The sequence below is a fragment of the Phoca vitulina genome, unplaced genomic scaffold, assembly GCF_004348235.1.
Source record: "Phoca vitulina isolate PV1807 unplaced genomic scaffold, GSC_HSeal_1.0 scaffold6, whole genome shotgun sequence".
In the NCBI taxonomy this organism is placed as follows: Eukaryota; Metazoa; Chordata; class Mammalia; order Carnivora; family Phocidae; genus Phoca; species Phoca vitulina.
The window spans coordinates 59,256,946-59,277,591 of record NW_022589709.1 but is presented as its reverse complement, the minus strand read 5'-3'; the positions used below and the strand labels follow the sequence as shown (position 1 = coordinate 59,277,591).

The 20,646-nt window shown below is 39.6% G+C and overlaps 1 protein-coding gene across 1 annotated transcript in view; it reads right to left on the bottom strand.

Moving 5' to 3' along the window:
• Nucleotides 1-760: 760 nt before the first annotated feature.
• ADAMTS6 (ADAM metallopeptidase with thrombospondin type 1 motif 6) overlaps nt 761-20,646 on the bottom strand; it is a 287,534-nt gene continuing 267,648 nt past the window's right edge. Inside the window, exons 22-24 of the mRNA XM_032404338.1 lie at nt 18,638-18,814; nt 16,045-16,201; nt 761-3,890 (exon numbers count right to left, since the gene is read on the bottom strand). Of these exons, the coding sequence (XP_032260229.1) occupies nt 3,781-3,890; nt 16,045-16,201; nt 18,638-18,814 (444 nt within the window). The 3' untranslated portion in view covers nt 761-3,780. The remainder of the gene's footprint in view (nt 3,891-16,044; nt 16,202-18,637; nt 18,815-20,646) is intronic.

Sequence of the window (20,646 nt, the reverse complement as noted above, 5' to 3'; positions counted from 1 at the left end):
AAGACTATCTAATCACTGCACCTGATTTCTTCTAGTATATCAGATTGAATGTGTGTGTGGGTGGATATGGAGGAAAGCAGACTGAAGCACAACCTGCTTGGGCATTCCACATCTTCTTACGTAATTGATGATATTGTCATTATGAACACAGTCAAATAGCTAAGCATGCAGGAGGGTCACCTTCCTTTTAGTTGCTGAGTTTCAAAAATTGCTGAGTTACCTTTGCATGTGATAGTACACCCCAGCTCAGCAGTGGCTGAACCATTGGTTCAGCCTCAGAGGAAATGTCTGAAGGTGGAAAAGTATGTCCCTCATGTTCCTATGCTCCCTGTTGAATCTGAGTGGAAAAATCCTTCTTCAAGTTATGAATACTTTTGTTCAGCACCTTTTCCACAATGAAATATATTACATCCTCTTGTATTCTAAAGAATTTACATGGAAAGCAAAAGGAGAAGGGAGGCAAAAAAGTCATGAGTCTATCTGGACTTCCTTTCTAGGGTTAGAATAGCTGACTAGTGGCATGTGGGGATAGAGATCCACTAGAAATACCCAAAGCCCTTGTATTTAATAGTACTGAAATACAAATAAATGCAATCTCTGAGGAGGGTAGTAAGGATGCAACAAATTATCTCAATCCTGGATACTACCTGGATAATTTGGACAGTGTAGTGTGGTATTCCAAAGGATAGATTCCCCCTACTGCAAGTTTAACACCAACTTTTCAGGGAATAGACAACTTTCATCTGAATCATTCTTACAAGCTGAATTTTTATTTTTACTAAATTATCTATGTTAAAAAAAAAAATCTGTGCCTGGTGTGGAATTTCACTCCATCAAGTGTTACAATGACTTTTTCATTTTCATTACAAGCAGGAGAATGAATGTAGGACAAGTGTTAGGAAACATGGCAATAAATTAGAATATAATTTACAAAAGCAAAAAAAAAAAAAGTAACAGTGTACCACATTAATACTGAGTATAAAATAATAAGCAACAACTAATCACAATAATACAAAGGTAATTTCATTCTGTATTATTAAGGATACCTATGTGACATTCACTCCAATAAAATTCCTAACGAAATGGACTGTTTGGGGAGTCATATGTATCTCAAGGGCTTTCATCAGTTGGGTATCTTGACCTTTCCTTTTTTTGGCAGGACTTTATGCCAGTGGCAGGTACTGCTCTCAGCCATGGGGTACCAGTTTCCTTGGGGCTCCCTAAGTAGCCCACATAGCATGCTACTTTTGGGAGGGCCTGCCATGGTGGCTCAGCCTCCACTGACAATCCTATCGCTAGCATTTAGGAAGAGAGCATATCACGTAGCCACGTGGTTGACTACAGAGTTAGCAGCGGTATTGTGATGTGCTGTAGAATACGATTTGTTTCCCCACTCAGGTTTAGTCCTGTCACATTCTGTGCTCGGTTCCTTCCAGCAGAGTAACCCGATGCTGCGCCAGGAAGCTCTCTGCTCCTGGCCTTGCGGCACTAGCTGCCCCCTCTTCTAACGTCAGTCAAGGGAGCCCAGAGCAATGGTCCTCACAACGTTAGTTTCCAGGTGAGGCGTAGAATAGACTTAAGTCAGTAATGTAAGAAATCTTTTTGGAATAAAAACATGAGCTGATATTTATGTGGGGAAAAACAGATCCTAACAGGAAACCTATGCCTAAAATGCCACAGAAACCACTCATCTTTTATTTATTTCACCAGGGCACATTAGCACCAAGTTAACTGCTCTTTGCAAGGGACCAAGGGAATTCAGTGCTGGGGCCATGCTGCTCATGGGCTGCCTCGTCTTCACTGAATAGATGGCACTTGGGCTTGACTTCTCAGGGCAGAATACATAGGGGCCCTGGCAATTTCTGTGTATTGTCAGGAGCTTTCTCTGGCAAGCTCAGGGACGTGAGCTGTGGTGTTGAGAGAGAAAGCAGGCGAGAAAATAGGGATGACCACAACTGAGTGTGCAGAACAACATCCCGTGCTGACTGTCCATAGCAAACCTGACGTTTAGGTTGGTTTTTGAAGTCTGTGAGTCTCTTTTCCTTTCTGAAAAAAGCTAATCATCTACCTTAGGTCATGGTGTAGGCGATACACCTGACATGTAGTCTGAGCACACACAGTGACGGGTTTAAGTCAAACATACTCTTTAACTGCAAGTAGTATCTTTACAAAGTAGCCATTTGGTTTGAGTTTGAGGTGTTGGTGTAGCAGGGTGTACACACCTGTAGGATACAAAGCTCATTCATCAAGAACCTGCTGCAAGCTACAAGTGTTCAAGTACAAAACATAAACAAGTACCCTCTTTTTTTTACCTTTCTTTTAATCCCACTGTTGAAGCTTTTGATGAGCCTGATACGAAATTATTTGTGGATAGGGAAAATATGAGCTAGTCAATTTAATTTAGGATTCTGGATTTGATTCTAGAATTGACTTGCCCAAGAAACTTGGTTTCACATTTAATTGCCATTCAGAGTATCCATAACAAATACAAAGTAGTTGGTTGAGTGACTATTAAAATTATGCTTTATGATCTTTAGGCTTCATGAGTTTTTCTTCTTTGGTTGTTATCCCTTGCCTACTTTAAAACTCACAGAAATAGCACACTTATGTGCAAGCACACTCATCTAACCCACACACTCAAAAGCGCCCGCACACACACACACTTGCTCTCATATAAATAAATGCCCTTCTGCCATATCAAAGAAGGGACATCTGGAACCCATCACAATTGTCAGCAAAAGGATCTGCCTGGTTGTTATTGAGCCAGTCTATCTTTTGCACGGCATCATTTCAGTAAGCTCAACACGCGTGCAACAATCCAACGGGGCAGAAGCTGCTCTGTGGCCGCTGAGGATGTAAACACAATTGAGGTGGGGTGACTCAGAGAAGAACTGAGGCATCCTGTGTGATGGCAGCAAAGGGCCTGGTTCTTCGGCTCTACCGTACCCCTGGTCTGGCTTCTGCATGAAATTGAAATGTTTTTCTCTTAAAGTTTTAATGGAAATCTCATCTTCACTTGCACAATGGCAAGTTGGCCACAGTCTTTTAGCACAGAATTTATAGACTTGCACAGCGGCAGTAACTGATGCACTGCCTTCAGCTAAGTCCTTCACTGTTGTTCGGTTTAATATAGTTTATATATGGCTCACAGCAGTGTTCAGAACAGGGGGATTATTCCTAAGGAAATTAAGTGGAATGAAGAAAAATAATACAAACTTTCATTACTTTTGATTTATAATTGCTCCTTAAATTACAATTAAAAGCCCGTTTTAGAATTTAAATTGTGGTGCTGTTGTAGTGAGATAAAGTACAGTAAATATTTTTAAGCTATGACTTAAGATTTCTGAATCTTCTTTTACTTCCATAGTTGACCAAGTCATAACAGCTACATTTTAAACAGTTTTAAATACAAATGGATTCAGTGTCATTGCTAAGTCCATAATAAAAAATATCTTAATGGTCCAAGGAGGTAAACAGGCTATTGGATTTACTCGAAAGAACACAAACGTTCCACAGTAAGCAAGTCTCCCTGTGTTGTTTGGATCTCTCCGATCTGGCATTCCCTCCTTAATACCGTGTCCAGCACTTTGGATCAATAAATCCCACTTCACAGAAGTTAAAATAATATTGAAATCCTGTCAGCTAGGGCTGACCAGTGGTTACGTTTTCCACAGGGTAATGCATTTGCAAGGCCATCAATCCTCTTCCTCTGGGTGGCTCTCTTTGATGGACGCATTTCCACGATGAAATGACAAGCCGCTCTCTCTGGCTTTCCGTGGGTCAGTGTCCTTGGCAGGTCTTACAACACATCTGTCTGAAGTATGCTCGACTACAGAACTTGAACTTCAGCACCAGTGGGCAATAAGCCACTTTGTTCACATCTTTGCACTCTAACGAATGGGGGCAGAAAATGGAAAACAATTAGAGGCACATAAACAAGTGCATAAACAAGCCAATGGGACTGCATGTTCGGCAAGGACCCCCTTGCACCAATCCACCTTGGCTTCCACATCCATGTGGTTTTTGTTTTTGTTTTTAAGCATACCCTGTCTGGTACAGCCTACCAGAAACATTCTTTTGATAGATTTTAACACAATTAAAAAAAAAAATGATTGCAAAGCTTTTCTCCCAGACTTTTATAAGTATGGTACATGCCCACTGTGTCTTGAAAGAATTACCATTTGTTGGGATAAGTGATCACTTTAGACAGCTTGGAAACATGAGTCATTTTTCTTACAGCGCTTTTATTGCTTCTTTCTCAAGGGTTATTTTATTCAGCAGTGCAAGGTTATCCAAAATCAAACATGAGTTGCATTGTTTGATACCAAAGTACACATGTCTCAAGAGAATCTCTGCATCTGTGAGGCGTGGGGATGGGCCTGGGTGAATGAAAAGGATTGCTGACAGTGGCCTAGATTCAGCAACTACACTAGACAAAGAGGAAAACTTTGAGGGGTTGGCCTCAAATGGCAGCAGTCTGTGGGTTATGGAAACATGTAGAAATGTCTTTTTTTAATTTGGAAGTGAGACATGGCCTTCTTTTTTCCTATGTGTATTTTCTCCTCAGTGCTAGAATTGCCACAGTTGAGGTCTGTAGTTCTTGCAGCCAGAAGGTGAATAAATGATTCTTTCTCCATCTCCCCTTGAGGCTGGTTGCAGAAGATGGGGCGAAGGGGCCAGTGTAGAGAAAGGCACACCAGTCTTTGATCCTAGGCACCCCTCTCACCCCCCAGATAACCCCATTATTTCTAATAATGATATTCTTCTCTAGTCCTCTGGTCACTTTTATCTGGGGATTTTAAAATACTTTGTAAACCTAGTAATTAAATTTCCATATGCCTCCCAGAATCAAAGTTCCACCCTCATTTTTCCAGGTGGTTATACTGAAGCATCCTGGGTAAACTGCTGAAGGTATTTAGAATCAGGCAGAACCCTGGGTGAAGTTCAGTGTAACAGGACAGTTTTGTCGTTGTTGCTTGCTTGCTTATTTGCATGTTTTTTCCTGGTTTCAGAAATCCACTGAAGTTCTAAGAGATCATATACATGATACACAAGGCATATGATAAACTTGAGAAATTATATGCGAAGGAATGGGAAAGTTTTCCATTATTATTGAGAAGTAAGGTAACAATTTTATTGATTTCACGTTCCAGGCTCTTTCAGTGAAAAGACTTAAATTTTAAATGGGAGCCCTCAATCTTCTGCAAACATAAACGCTGTCACCAGCAAACTCCCTTACTCACAATTTGACTTACAAAGAGAATAATAGTTAGAAATTTGAATAGAAACTTTCTGCACTAGGATTCTCAGTAAATTTAAGTTTTGGCTGAAAGAACGGCGGAGAGACAAGAAAAATTTCTTTAAACTTTGTACTAAAAAGAAATCAGATGATATTTTGTGAATCAAGTATGAATTTGAGGTGAAAAGATCTCCACATATTTTAATTTGGAGGTCACTTGGCATTTTTTTTTTCCTTTTCCTCTCCGTCATGACCAGTAAAAAGTAATCAAAACAGGTTTAGACTAAGAATATTTTTGTTGGGGGGAAAAAGTTTTATCAGTGTTACCAAGAGGGATATATTGTCAAGGTAATGCAATTATTAAAATGATGAGAATGGCGCCTGTGTGGTTCAGTGGGTTAAGTGTCCTTTAGCTCAGGTCATGATCCCAGGGTCCTGGGATCAAGCCCCCTCCCCACCCCTCACAGGCTCCCTGCTCAGCGGGGAGTCTGCTTCTCTCTCTCACTTTCCCTCTGTGCTTTCTCTCTCTCTTACTCAAATAAATAAATAAATAAAATCTTTTTTATAAAATGAGAAAAGCCAACACAGTATCATTCATCTTTAATTCCAAATCACCACCCTAATGGGGCAGCCCACCAGCAGAGACTACCCCTCAGAGTTGGCAGCGGGGCTTGATGGATCGCGTCAAGTTCAAAATAAATTTTAGCCAAAATATAAAGATGATTTAGTTGATAGACAGATAGAGGAGGATTAGTTGCTTTAATAGTACAAGGAAATAAAATTAGAAGCCAGGCTGCCCTGGTTTAATCCTAGTTTTCTCATTTACTGACTTTATGACTCTGAACAGCCTCTCTGTGCCTGAGTTTCCCCCTCTGTAAACAGGGATGATGAGAGTTCTCACTTCCACACATAACATGTATATCCTATGATGCCACCTGGAGCAGTGCATACAAGGTTTATGAGCACTTGATAAGTGTAAAACATCGAATTACGACTGTTATTACCACTATTAGTTATTACCTCGTACCACCTGCTAACAGTAAGTTGTCCTTTGACTTTCTCCATGAGGACGCAATATTTAGATTACTACTGAGAAAATGCTGTCCTATTGACACAAGTCAGTATTTTCTGGGGTTCAATTTTATTGGGAGATTCATTACTCCATTTTTGGAAGAGTTGCTGGTCCAGGAAAAATCTGAGATGAGCAAAATACAAGCAAATTCATAGATTTTTCTTTTAGATTTAGACCTTGGAATCCGATTCCATAACAGATAACTACTGAATAAAAAATATTCATAAGTTGTTCCTCCCTCCAATTACCCCACCATCCACCCAGTCAGGCTATTACAAATATAAATAACTTGGGATTCAGCTTCTTAGGTGGGTGCTGGAAATGAGAGGACTCTCTTCAGCATGCAGAGACCCAGAGCACAGTCCTTTGGCCAGGAGCAGTGTCTAGCCTCGGGGTAGGCTGGAAGCCAGCTGCCAGGGTGTCCCTCTCTGAACTTTCCAATACCCCTCTCAAGTTAGTTGCCAACTACGGTGATTCCAACCAGCTTGACTGAAAGCACGAAGTCATTTGGGTCCTGGGAGCAGGATCAAGCTTAGAGAGGTAGGCACTCCTTAAGAGCGCACATGACTTGCCTGCCCCAGCACCATAACACAGTGGTGAGGGGTGGCAGACCTGGAGTGAGCTGGGCCTGGGGGTGAATTCTGGAGCTGCTTCCTCCCCATATTTGATTGTCCTGGGCCAAGTTCCTTCACCTCTCTAAGCCTCAGTTTCTTCCTCTGTGAAGTAGAGACACATGACAAGACTTGCTCACAGGATGTGGTGAAGTGGGGAACACATGGGATAGTGCTTACAAAGCGCATGCCCCTCTCCACCCTACCCCCTCCCCTGGCAGCTGGCACTCAGCCTGTTAGCTTTCATTATCACCACCAACACATCTGCCTCTGAGATCAACCATTGCGTATTATGTCTCTGGGATCCCTGTCAAAATGTACCTAGACTCTCAGGGAGGGTTACACATTGGCATGCATAAGCAAATTAACAAAAAGACACTAAACAGAGAGCAGGTAAATCATAATGGGGTGGGGTGGGGAGAGATGGGGGAGGAGCCAGGACTGGGGCTGCCAAGATGGGGGGCAATAGGCCTTGATGAGACATTAAAATGGAGACCCAGGGGCTGCCTGAGGACACGCAGCCTTGATGCACAAAGGAAGATCCCTGAGGAAGACCCCATTCCTAATTCTTGGTTTTGCCTTCTAGAGACTGCCCAGACAGAGAGAATCAATCTTTGTATTGATGGAAATCTATTTACTAGAGAAGATCAACTGTGACTGGTCTTTCATTCTCTCAGCCTTTAATGTCACAAGAGCTTAACTCAGTAACGATCACATTAAAAATAATTTATTAAGGGCCTATGTGCCAAGAACTGCTTGGTGGTTTTACATACTTGTATATTTAATCCTTTGATGTATATAAAACATCAGATTTACATAGATGGCAAAACTGAAGCTCACAAACATTAGGAAAACCAGGCTGGTCACACAGCTGGTCAGACTAAGAGCTGGGGCTAGGACCCCTCAGTTTTGGCAGCATTCTTGGCATGAAACTACAAAAAGGTTTCTGCCTGTTAAGACTTCTCTATTCTTGGCTGATACCAAAAGTCACAAGTCAACCCTTGGTGGCATTATCATCAGAAAATTTGCTCTGCCACCTTAGAGAAAGGGGAATTAAAAAAAAAATAACCTACACCCAACAGGGGGCTCAAACTCACAGCCCCGAGATCAAGAGTTACATGCTCTACTAAGCCAGTCAGGTGACTGGAGAATGAGTAGGGTTTTATAAAAGGAGGGTTCTAGGGCGCCTGAGTGGCTCAGTTGGTTAAGCAACTGCCTTCAGCTCAGGTCATGATCCTGGAGTCCAGGGATCGGACTCCCTGCTCAGCAGGAGTCTGCTTCTCCCTCTGACCCTCCCTCCTCTTGTGCTCTTTCTCTCTCTCTCTCAAATAATAAATAAATAAATAAATAAATAAATAAATAAAAGGTGGGATCTTGGTCACAGGTATTTGAAATAGCCTGAACACTTTTCTTCAGCTTTACCTTCCTCCTTCAATTGTGTAAAATGACATAATTCAAAGGTGATTTGAGATACACCAAGAAGTTTTAAAGCCCCACTATTACAGAAAGCTGAATGTAATCTTTAAATATATTAGGAGAAGTTTTAAATTATACTGGGGCATTCAGCCCATCTGCGACTTTTTTTAGCTTACCTAGAGAGGATTGACTTGTTGACCTCTTGAATTGACTCACTGACATTCTGCTGATGTAGTCAAGAAGCCTTAATTATAAAACTTATTCACCAGCCTGCTTCATTCTCAAAGCCATTAAAAATATGAAACAATATAAGTAACGAATCACTCAATTCTATACCTGAAACTAATATTACACTGTATGTTAACTAACTGGAATTTAAATAAAAACTTAAAAAAAGAAATAATCTTCTCACCCTTGAATCAATACACAGTACAGTGTAAATTACATTTGCGATAAAAACCATTCTGGAAAAGCTCTGCATATTTAAACCACAGTTTCCTGATGAAATAAAAACAATAATAAATGTTCTGTTCTAGTTTCTGAATGATCTTCTTCAGTAGGCACTGATTTCTAGCTAATCTCTAAAATATCTAATAACCAAAAGCTTCTCTATACCTAAGTAATACATAATCTGTAAATAAACTATTATACTAGGAGACCTATTAAAAGGAATCCTTTAGGTAGAATCTTTTTGTAATATAATTACTCTGTAATTAATCTATTTGGAAGGTTTGGTCTTCACTATCATTTTCTTCATACAGATACGCTTATATCTAATGCTTTTTAAGTAGTGGAATCTAAGCCAGCAAGGATTTTAAGATGAAGGAGCTTGACTTTTCGCTTCTGCCATCATCATGTACCAGCTAACTACTGTCCTGGAAGAGAAAGATAAGACACTCATTCTACCTTTTCTCTTGTGAGGCCATGGGAAGGGTGAGAGGTCCTACCCAGTGGTTTCTAGGAAATATTTTGTGGACCTAACTAGTCTCTCCTTTTTTACATCCCACCTCTCCCTGAAAATAAAATTTCACTTTACCCAAGGCCAGATATTTCTAGTGGGGAGAACAATTTATGGAGTATTCCTTAATTCTTCTCAGGGACACTTGGGAGTATATCGAGGGCTGAAAGCCAATCCCCAGCCCCCACGATGTGAACTAGACCCATTATTAGAATCTGAAGTAACCTGCCACGTATGCTAGAGTGGGTCTCACTGGTAATCTGGGTTTTGGTAGAGTTGAATGATAAAATAAGACAACCTGTTTCATAGGCAACACATAAATCTACTTATCATTGATGTGCAAGTGGGTTTTCCCCCAGATGCTTTACATTAATCTTTCAAATCTCTGGCCTAAAAGACACGATTTCAAAATACTCACCATGAACAGAGGCTTATAAATTTAGGATGCAATTGGATTCAGCTTCATTGTGACTTTGAAGGCTTCACTTGGTCTAAGGAGTACAAGAGCAACTCCTGAGATGTAGTGCTCTTGCATTTATTTCATAAAACGCTACAAAGCCTGGCTATCATTGGAGTAACCTGGGGTACATAGGGACATATCCTCTCATGACCAGGATGGACCATTCAGCATCTTTCTAATGCACACCCTGTGTGCCTGTAAACTATGAGATTCAGAGAAAGAACACAGTAAGTAGAGAGTTATGACTTAAGCACTTTAGGGTCTATCTTTTGGATTACAAAAGTGCAACCAGCTGTGCCTCTGTCAAACTGCCCAGGGAGATGCAGAGCCTAGTGAGAGGTGAGATGGCAAAGGCTGTGCATGTGAATGTGTGGGGTAGGAGTCAGGGGTGAGGGGTGTGAACTCAGGATTTTTCCTGAAAAAATTGTACTTGATACGTTAGATAGGCAGACTGGAAAATGATGAACTAACAAGTTTCATTTGGGAACTTGACATTACTCATTGCAGTGGGAACAGCCCACCAACTTTTCATTCTCGAAGCAAGATGATATCAACTATAAAACTTGATTCCAATTTCATCTCCCCATGGACTAAGCCATTCCTTTCTCTCTGTGTTTTCTCAGTTTCTCTTTACACCCAGTCTTACTCCCTGGATGCCTCCCACATTCATCCTCAAGGTGGTATGATCCCAACACAAACCCCACAGTTCTCTATAAACCAGACAGCCAGGAATGTGAACCTGACTGCTAAGGTGCATTATGAGCTTTTTAAAATGTCAAAGGAAAAAAAAAAAACTCTTCCTCACCTCCTTGAAATCAAAGTCTTCAAATGACCTTCATTGTTTCTTTCACTGGTTTTAACACATCAGATGCCACTTTAAACCTCACATGCAGTAGCTGTTTTGCTCTGGGGGTCCTATGAGATTTCTGGAGCTGTTCAGGCTTTCTCTGAGTTGTTCATTTGAGGGGGACTGAGACCCACCAAAGCCACTGTTAGCCTGGGCCAGTAAACCAATGCACACTAACCACACCTTTCCTGGGTTGGTTACCAGCTCATGGCACACCAGGAATTATTACCTGACAGTAATAAATACTAGATGACAGAGTGCCTTGTGCTATTGAGAGGCTGAAAAGACTTATCATTTAAGCTACAAGGGAACCTGAAACTGTATAAAGGTGAATAAAATGGCATTTGGGATAGAATTTCAGGTAAGCTTGAGTAGGATAGTCCCAGCTGTCAGATGTACTTTAAAAAATTACTCTGAGTAGTACTTTAGATGCAGTGATACCCAGTGTGTCTATAATTCACTCTTGGTAGCAACATAGAGTTACCTTCATGATGGCGGTCTGTCAAAATCAAGTCTATAATGCTTTAACTCTTCACTGAAGGCTTTCAAGAATTAAAAACTAAAGCCGATGTTGAATATGGCAAATTGTATCTCCCTTCTTACTTTTCCTATTTCCCTCTTACTGTTTATTTTTAATATCTTGATGCTCCACTTCTTAGTTTCATTCTCTTATTATTCTTGTTGTTTTAACCCCCCTCCATTTCTTCAATCTCTTTCCATTGTTTATTTCATTTTTATTTTTAAAAATCTTACTCAAATTCCATTATTTTATTATGGCTTTTGGGGATGAATGTGCCTAACTCCCTTATAGATCCCTAAATTCCTTATCATGATTTATACTACCCAGTAACCAAAATCTAAATGGGAGTCATCCTGGACACCTCCAAATCTCTCATCCCCATGTATGATTGTTCATCAGGTTCTTTTTATTCTCCTTTCCATTTTATTCTTTTTTCTAATGCATTACTCTCCTTCTGATTTCTACTATATCTGCCTTAGTTCAAGCCTTCATCATCTCAAGCCTGGACTCTTCATCCACACAAGGTTGACCTCCCTCTGCCCCTTCACATGCCTGCCATCCCAAGCATGTCACTCCCCAATTTCCTTCACTTGTTCTCCAGAACTTGTAGATAGAGTCCTGTCTTCCACTGCATGCAGGAATCTCCAAAACCAAGTCCCTACGTCTCTCTTTGTAGCCACATCTCCACTGCCTGCTCATCTGCCAACCCACTGCTCCCATACTGAGCTACCTCCATGCCCCCATGACTGCACATACTCGTCCTCTGCCAGGAATGCCCAGCATTTCCATGTCTTCTTGGCAAATTGTTTCATACCTTCCAGTGCCCCACTTAAGCTTGCCTTCTCCATGATGCTTCTGCTGATTACCCCCTCCTCTGTGTACTCATGGTGACTTCTTTGTACTCTGTTAGAGTACTGCCCATATTGTGAAAGTTATTTGCTGCCACTTCCACTAAACTGTGCTCCCTCTGAGGACAAAGACCTTGTCATATTCCTTTCATAGTCTCGGTGCCTGGCACATAGTCAGTAACATTTACTAAGTAAATAATAATGGTTGGGTGAATGGAGCGCATTATTTAAAAACCATTACCTTGAGGGATGGACAGACAGATATATATGTGATAAATCAAGCTCAGGAAAATATTAATGCTGGAATCCAGATGGTGGGTGTTCATTGTACAATTCTTTCAACTTTGCTGTTATGTTTGAAACTTTTTATTATTTTCATAAGAAAATGTTAGAATGGGAACCAATTCCTAAACTGTGGCTATTAAAACAATTCTCAAGATTCTATCCATTTCACCCACAGAGACCCCATGTATTTTAGATCCTAAGGGATCTCCCTTAGTCCTACTCTGTCTTCGGGTAGAGCTGAACTAGTTACTAGTAGCCTCCCACTAACAGTCAAGAGAACCTGATTCTGCTGGGAAGAAAGGGGTCTTCTACTCTCCTGCAGTAACCAGAGCCTACTCCTTCCCCCAGTACCAGATTTGTCTCCCAACTCTCCCTTAGTAACAGGCATCTCTTCTCTCCCTGGTCTGATTTTCAGAAGTTCGTATTATTTATTTATTTATTTATTTTTAAAAGATTTTATTTATGGGTGCCTGGGTGGCTCAGTCGTTAAGCGTCTGCCTTCAGTTCAGGGCATGATCCCAGGGTCCTGGGATTGAGCCCCGCATCGGGCTCCCTGCTCTGCGGGAAGCCTGCTTCTCTCTCTCCCACTCCCCCTGCTTGTGTTCCCTCTCTCGCTGTGTCTCTGTCAAATAAATAAATAAAATCTTTTTTTAAAAAAAAACACATCTTTTATTTGGCCTTGAACATTGTCATCTGCAAGGGTGTGTCCTGGTATCATGGGAATGGCTTATGAAGCTGGAGAACTGAGTAGAGAGAGAGAGAGAGAGCACGAGCAGGAAGGAAGGGCAGAGGGAGAGGGAGAAGCAGGGAGCCCAATGAGGGGCTCGATCCCAGAACCCCAAGATCATGACTGAACCGAGGGCACATGCTCAACCCACTGAGCCACCCAGGCGACCCCCAGAAGTCATATAAGATTACTCATATTAATTTCATGCAAGAACCTCTTCTCTTTTGAAATCCATGTTATCTGCCCATTTCATATCTTTATGAATGACAACTTATGATTTAATTCAACCATTTCATCCTCTTTTCCCAGGGCACACACTTGGTTATTTTTCCAACTACATATTACAGCTGGTTCACAGACCACTTTAGTCTATGAAGCTTGCCTTGATCTAAAAGGTTAAAGTCATTGGTCTTCCATTTCAACTCTCATAGCACTATGTCAACTGCTCCACATAACACCTTCTACCTTCCTTTTTTTTTTCTTAAGTATCTTCCCTGTAAGACTATGAACTTATAAATGCGCTTGAATTTTCCATAATGAATGGCCAAAGCTGGCCACAACAAGCATTCAATAATTAGCTGCTGATGAAATGAATGGATAGTTTCAGGTATTTAAATGTATTCAATATATGCTACTGGGAAGCCAAAGAGAACACAAAACAAGTTATGACAGACATACCCACTTCAAATCTAATTTTGTAAGAGCGATCCTCTTTCTTTTCAATGAGTCAGCAGCTTTAGGGAATAATAGTTCTAAGATTAGTCATATTTTGCAGGAATTAATAATTTCCTAAAAGTTTCCTCCTTTACTAAGAAGGCTAAAAATACTGTGTTAACTGCTTATTTCAAATTAATATTAATAAAAAGTGATTTGGCCAGGCAGATTAAATGACCATGAGGTATTTCTCCAAATATTCAAAAAACCTCAGATTAACACCTATCCATCTTAAGAGAATTTCTTTAAGGCAGAAGTCAGTCCAGTTGCAAATGGTATTTTGCCCACCCTGAAAAATTTGCATCTCCAACTGTGAAGCTTATGTATAATAATTAGCCACCATAGAAAAGCTTTTGGGGGAATTACTAAAACGCCTAAAATGAAGCTATAAACAGAATTTTAACATATATATTGCTGTGGGTATGTTAAAAAGCCAGTTGTTTCAGCAATGACTGAGCCCGAATCTTTTGACTCAGGACAATGGTCATGCTAGAAGTGTTGCTACTTTATAATCAGAAGCCCTGTTTTCATGTTAAAATACCCTACTTAAAGAGTGAATTAAGAATAGCATAAAAATGTAGTTGAAACTGACATGTCCTTGGGCTGTGCCAAATCTGGGTTCAAATCCTAAGTCACTACTTCCTAGTCTTATAATTTGGGCAAGTTACTATCGTCCTCTGTGCCTCAGTTTCCTCATCAGTGATACCAATTCTTGGAAGGTTCTTGTCATAATTATAACATGCATGTGCATGCACGCACACACACGTACACAGATATTAATGTCTATGAGATATATAAGGCAGGTAATAAATATAAAGGGCCTACCATAATATCCAACACACAGTAATTTAATATGACAGTTATATCCTCTTTTCCACCTCAACCTTTTATCTTCCACCTCAGAAAGAAAAATGGACCTCCAGACCCATGTGATTATTTGCTAATAATTTATAATAGATAAAGTTGTTCGCTGGTCTTATACAAGAGAGATATTTTTATTTAGATCATTGAAAAGAGATTGTTTTGCTAAGAAAAATACTTTGGTTTGTCATGGATTTTGAGTCTTTCTTAAGAGAAGAAAAGCTAGATTTCTAGAATGTCCCTTATCAAAGGGACAAAAAAGTAGATGACATCAGAGCCAGAGATTTTGCAAATTAAAATTGTGATTTTGAATTGGTGTAGGATAAGGCTATATTTATCTGAAAGAGTAAATTATACAGTAAGGATATTGTGTTGAGGCTCAGATATAAAAACCAGCACGTTTGCAAAGACGCAAGTTCTCTGCATCCTGTCATACAAGATGATTGCTCCTCCTAAAATAAAATTCTTAAGGAAACATTTTAAAATAGTGAATGTAATTTTTTAAAAAATCCTTTAAACCGGATACATTTGATCAAAAGGAATAGATCTCTTCTTAATAGGTTCATGAACACATAATTTTCATTTGAAAAATATTAACTAATTATGTTCAGGATAGTTCTCTACTTTTGTTTTGAGCAGAGCCCTATAACTGAGTTTCCTACATAATTTAAGTTAGTAGCTTCAAGATGTTCTTGTGCTGTATTTGAGCATGGCTCTATTTTCATATGACGCGGCAGTTTGAATTTCCTGACTATGCCATTTTTGTCTTTATACTTCCCATGATTTTGTTACAGTGTTTCTTATATAGTAGCATTCAGGAAATTTTAAATGAATGCCTAACTGAATAGGCAAGATATATTTATTGAAATAAGATATAAGAAAATTCAGGATTTCGGCTGGCATCTGCTATTAATAAACAGATTGCCCAATACTAAGAGAAATTTCAGAGCCCAAAGACCTTTGTCTTCCTCTATAAACAGCTACCTAATTATCTTTTTCTTCTTTTCTACAATGAGAAAATTAGCATTTGAAACACAAATAGTTTCAAACATATGCTTTCATTATATGTATAACAAGCATGAATTTTAATCTTCATGATGGTAGAGATCCATTGTTCTATCCAAAAAGAAACAGAAGTTTTCACTTCAAACTGTGGTTCATTAGAAATCATCTCTCTATTTTGGCACAAGTCAAACAGAATGCTAGGTTGGATGTGACCTTAGAGGTCACCCACTCCAATCTCTCATTGTATAGATAAGCAAACTTAGCTCCAGAAAGGTTAAGTGACTTATCAAGGTCATGTAGTTAGTGTCAGAGTCGGGGGGAAAATGCAGGTTTCCTTATCACATCCAGTAAACATGCAGCTTTCACAAAAGCTCTATACAAACCACATTACAACGGTGGCTTTATGGGGCTCTTCAAACCCTGGGAACCAGTACACGTGGGTCACTAGGGGCCACAGGCCCTTTCTCCATGGGAAACTCACCTTCAGTATTGGAAATGGGGGTACTGTCACATTTGCTTTCACACTGCTGCATCGATGGGGGCCGAACAGTTTCTGGACAGTCACCAGATGCCTGTCCAGTGTAGGAGAGACACTGCACAGTCCTCATCTGCTGGCCAAGGCCACACTGAGCGGAACACTAAACCCAAAGACACAGACAGAAACAAAATACTGATCTCAATGATTTTCAGGAGGTAAAAAGATACTATATCTTTTCAAATACCATATATATATATCAGCTTTTAAAGCCCATGTGAAGTTCATCCTTGAGAGGTGTATGATTAAGTCATTCTCCTCTAGAATTGGTTTAGAAATTATTAGATCATGTGATGACCCTAGAAAATGGAAGCAATATCATTCCCAGGAAACAAGAGATTTCTTGGGCTATTTTTCTAACAGTTCCAAGCAGGTGAACTGTCACAGGAGTATAGTAAGAAAACCCTCATGATGAAGTAGGGTAATAATTAGAGATTCTAATGCTGGACATCCCTTGTGCTCCCTATTTATTATAGGCTTATGGGCAAGCAATCTGATGGTCTACTGGAGCGCTGTGAATCTGATCAAAATGTGAGTTCAGTGTAAGAGCAGTGACTGCTGTGCAGGATGGTGACGGGGACCAGTTAAAAAAAAAAAGAGCTTAAATAAGTACCTTGAGTTTTCTCAGGTATTGTCAGTCACACAAATGTGAACCAAGTAGCATGTCTCTCTCTCCTTTTTCATCTACTTAGTAATTCAGTTACTTCAGAATTGAAGTTACTCTCAGAGTGACTTAGTTTCAGCTGGGACTAATCAGCTGTCCAGGCTGAAGAATGAAGCGGGTCTACCCTTTGGGCCTGCCACCCGGAATACCAGCAAAGCTGTGAGACTTGGGATCAAGGAGATGAGCTAGCCAGTGCCAAGACAGGTGATGGTGATGTTTACAAGGTAAACAAACCGAGGCCCCATTGAATTTATTTGAAAAAACTCTCAAAGCACTTACAGGACTTGCAAGGATATTCATAGACTCATTCATTAAAAAAATGTTTAAATACAAAATGACAAACAAATGGACCATAAAAATGTATTAAAGCATCCTTGACAATGTATTTTTACCAGTTAATTTTAATTTTAGGAAACTGAACTTAAAATATAGATGAGAAGAAAAGGACTTGACAATTTAAAAGAATAATCTGAAATTGATTACTGTAAATTTGGGAAAATCACTAAAATGCAAAAACTTTCAACTGACCTTTATATAATAGTGCATTGCAACAAAGAATATGTAAGGAAGGAAACGTCTACCTGGTTTAAATAAAAATTAGGAGAGCATGTCTGTACTGATTCTTTAATAGGATATCAATTCCATATTATGAAAGAGTTACACTTCCACAGAGACACACATAATTGCTTATAATGCTTAACCTTATCATGTGTATTCCACTTAAGTATTTTATAAATTAAATACTGCTATACAAATGTAAATTATTAATTATTTGTTATACAAATGCAAATGTTAACTATTTTATGATCATACTTTTTTTTGTTTACCCACAAGGCTGACTGAGCACAGAGCAAGTATATTTATTTGCCTTAATGGAGACTGAAAATCTTTTGCCCTTGCCTAAATGTAATGAAAGAGGTCTGTAGATACTGCTATACTCTAGAAATACTGAAGTTTGGCCAGAATTTTACTAACTACTTCTATGCAATGCCATTTTTAAGAAGTAATGGCAGGTCCAGTCCAGAGCACACACAAAATCATACTGGTATAGTTATGTGCCATGATTTGGGTCTCAGATTTTAGGAAACAACTAGCTACAAGGTTAATTATAAGACCACAGGAAAAGGGCAATAACTGTCTAGAAATTTACTTTCTGGAGCATTATTTTTTAATGTAACCTAATAGATTTCCTTTTTGACATTCAAAGGAATAATACTCAATTTTCCTTGTATTCAAATATACCAATTTGTTTTAAAAGGATTTAAGGTGGCCTTCTGCAATATAACACAATTTAAAAGTAAGTGAGACTAAAGAAAGAAAAAATGTAAGAACATAAAATGAGTCTAATAAAAATACATATGAAAAGCCCTATATACTGGCTTCCCAATTCATGATGTCCCTCAGATAAACCCACCGAAGAATAAATCTTAATAGTATTGCAAATACTGTCAATCAGGTTATCAACCTAATCCCCATACCTTTTCTGTGAAGTTAAGAGGAGCTACTTTGCAAGTGGGAAAGTTAAGACACTGGTATTAACTGATTCGTTCTTGAAGTAGTTGGGAGATGGGACTAGAATCCAAAGTTTTGTTGGCTTGCTCAAATATCTGGCCATATAGACTACTTCTTTTTCCATTCTAAGTTAAAATGTTAAGATCCAAGGAGTAGGTTCGAAAGTGTGTGGGGGTGGGAGAGACACAGCTACTTAGTCTATGTGTGGCGGCTCCTGCATGTGCCTTTTTTCATACTTGTATCTCATACCTAGATTTCTCAGCAGTATTACTCATCTCTTGAGCCCTCATAATGACCCAGTCAGGAAACTCAAGGGTCTCAAGGTGCTGCTTCAGCAGGAGCCCCCCAGTCCAACTGCCTTACCTGGCCCCAGTCTCCAGTCACCCAGCGAGGAGGAGGGCAGCGACCCAAACTGCAGCGGATACGGACAGGGGGTTTGCTCTCTTCTGGACACTGTGCAGCTGGGAATGTTTTAGAGAGGTCACTGCTCTTGCACAGAACAATCCGATGCTTGAATCCTGGACCACATTTGGGAGTGCACTGGAAATGAAACAAATACTAATGAATAACGGTGTACTAAATAAAGATAGAGGAAAATTGGAGGAAAGTCTTTCTTGAAGTAAATGTGTTTGGGTATACAATATGTATATACACTAAATTCGGGGCAAAGTCTTTCAGATATGAAAACTCCTTAAGTTTTTAAGCAGAAGTACTTTTATCTTTTTCCCTAAGGACTTCAAGAGCTAAACCCAAAGTTTGCTTTTCTTGGCTAACTTATTTTCTTCTTTTATTGTGGGTAGGTTTATTCCTCGATTCCTCCCTATCCTTGGGCCACATTCAGCTGTGATAAGATTCTGCTAATTTTTGGAATGTGGAATCCTTGGTTTCCTACTTGCTGGGTGTAGTCTTCTGAAAAGAATCCTTATGTTATTCATAGACCATGAGAACTCATCTTTGTGAAGCAAGCTAGGGGTTGACTGAGGTGTGTTTTCTTAGAGTGTGGTAACTAAGAATACATGGCCATTGGTGAAGGTTTATTGCACAGAAAATCTCTGGACTTTCCCCTGTCCACAATGAATTTCCCAAAATATAATGAATTTGACTATTCTTTAGTTGGACCAGTCTGATCTTCATACTGAGGAAAAGATGTCACAAAGTCTATTATTTACCTCTTCTCCACGTTAATTGGAATGTTCTCTTTCTAGAGTCACCTATTAAACATGGTGACTGACTAAAGTCCCCAACTTTCTCCCCTACATGTCTGAACCCTTCCTTAAAATCTGTTCTTCCTCTCAGTCAAGTGACGACCTTACCCATAACATTTGGAAACCCTGTTTCTATACCTTTCATTCAAAAAAAAGAAAGAAAAAGATATTTTCCAGATCTACTGTAAGAGCTACACTACACTGAAGAGAAGGGGATATAAAAATGAATAAGATGATCTCTACCTTCCAGGGGCTTGTAGTTTTTTAAAAAGATTTATTTATTTATTTTGGAGGGAGAGAGAGAGAGAGAGAGAGAGGATGCAGGGGAGAGGGAGAGAGAGTCCTCAAGCAGACTCCCTGCTGAGTGTGGAGCCCCTATATCTCTCTCACATCTATTGATTTCTCTCTGTCTCCACTGTCACTAACCTTACTTCAGACAAACGTCATTTCCTTCATGTAATGTTGCACTGGCTTTCTAACAGGTCTCCTGTTTCTTGCTCTTACCTCAGTTCACTCTCCAAAGCACAAATCCAATTATATGCTCTTGTGATTAAAACAAAAACATCCTTCAATGGCTTGCTATTGTCTTCAAGATAAAAATTCAAACTCTAAATATGCTTACTATACCCTGCTAGGAAGGCTACGCTTACCTCTTCAGATTCATCTCTCCACACTCACATGCGGTATTCTCCGGTGCCAGCCCAGTGCCACACACAATGGCAATGCTGCTGTCACTTCCGTTAGTTAACCACTACTAAAAAGAATTATGATAATAGCGGCTACCATTTAATAAACATAGTATATACCAAGTGTCGTGCTAAGTGCTATAATTTACATAGTCTTCACAAAAATCCTGTCAGATGGCAATTATTACGCTGTTTTTAAAATGAGGAAATGGTCTAGAGAAGTGGTAGAAAGTCATGCAGCTATTAAATGGCAGACCTAATGCTAACTCCTACTGTCTCCTGGATGTTAGGCATTACACTATGTACTTTGCAATTATTATCTCATGGAACCATCACAACAATCCCAACACTTCATTTTTCAAGAATCCAAGACATGCAATCATCTCCTGCAATCATGTCTTCTGTAGAATTAATAAAGCCCTGATTCCCACTTGTGTCTAGTCTTCCTGACTTTGCCCCAAGTCTCCTCCACCATCCACCA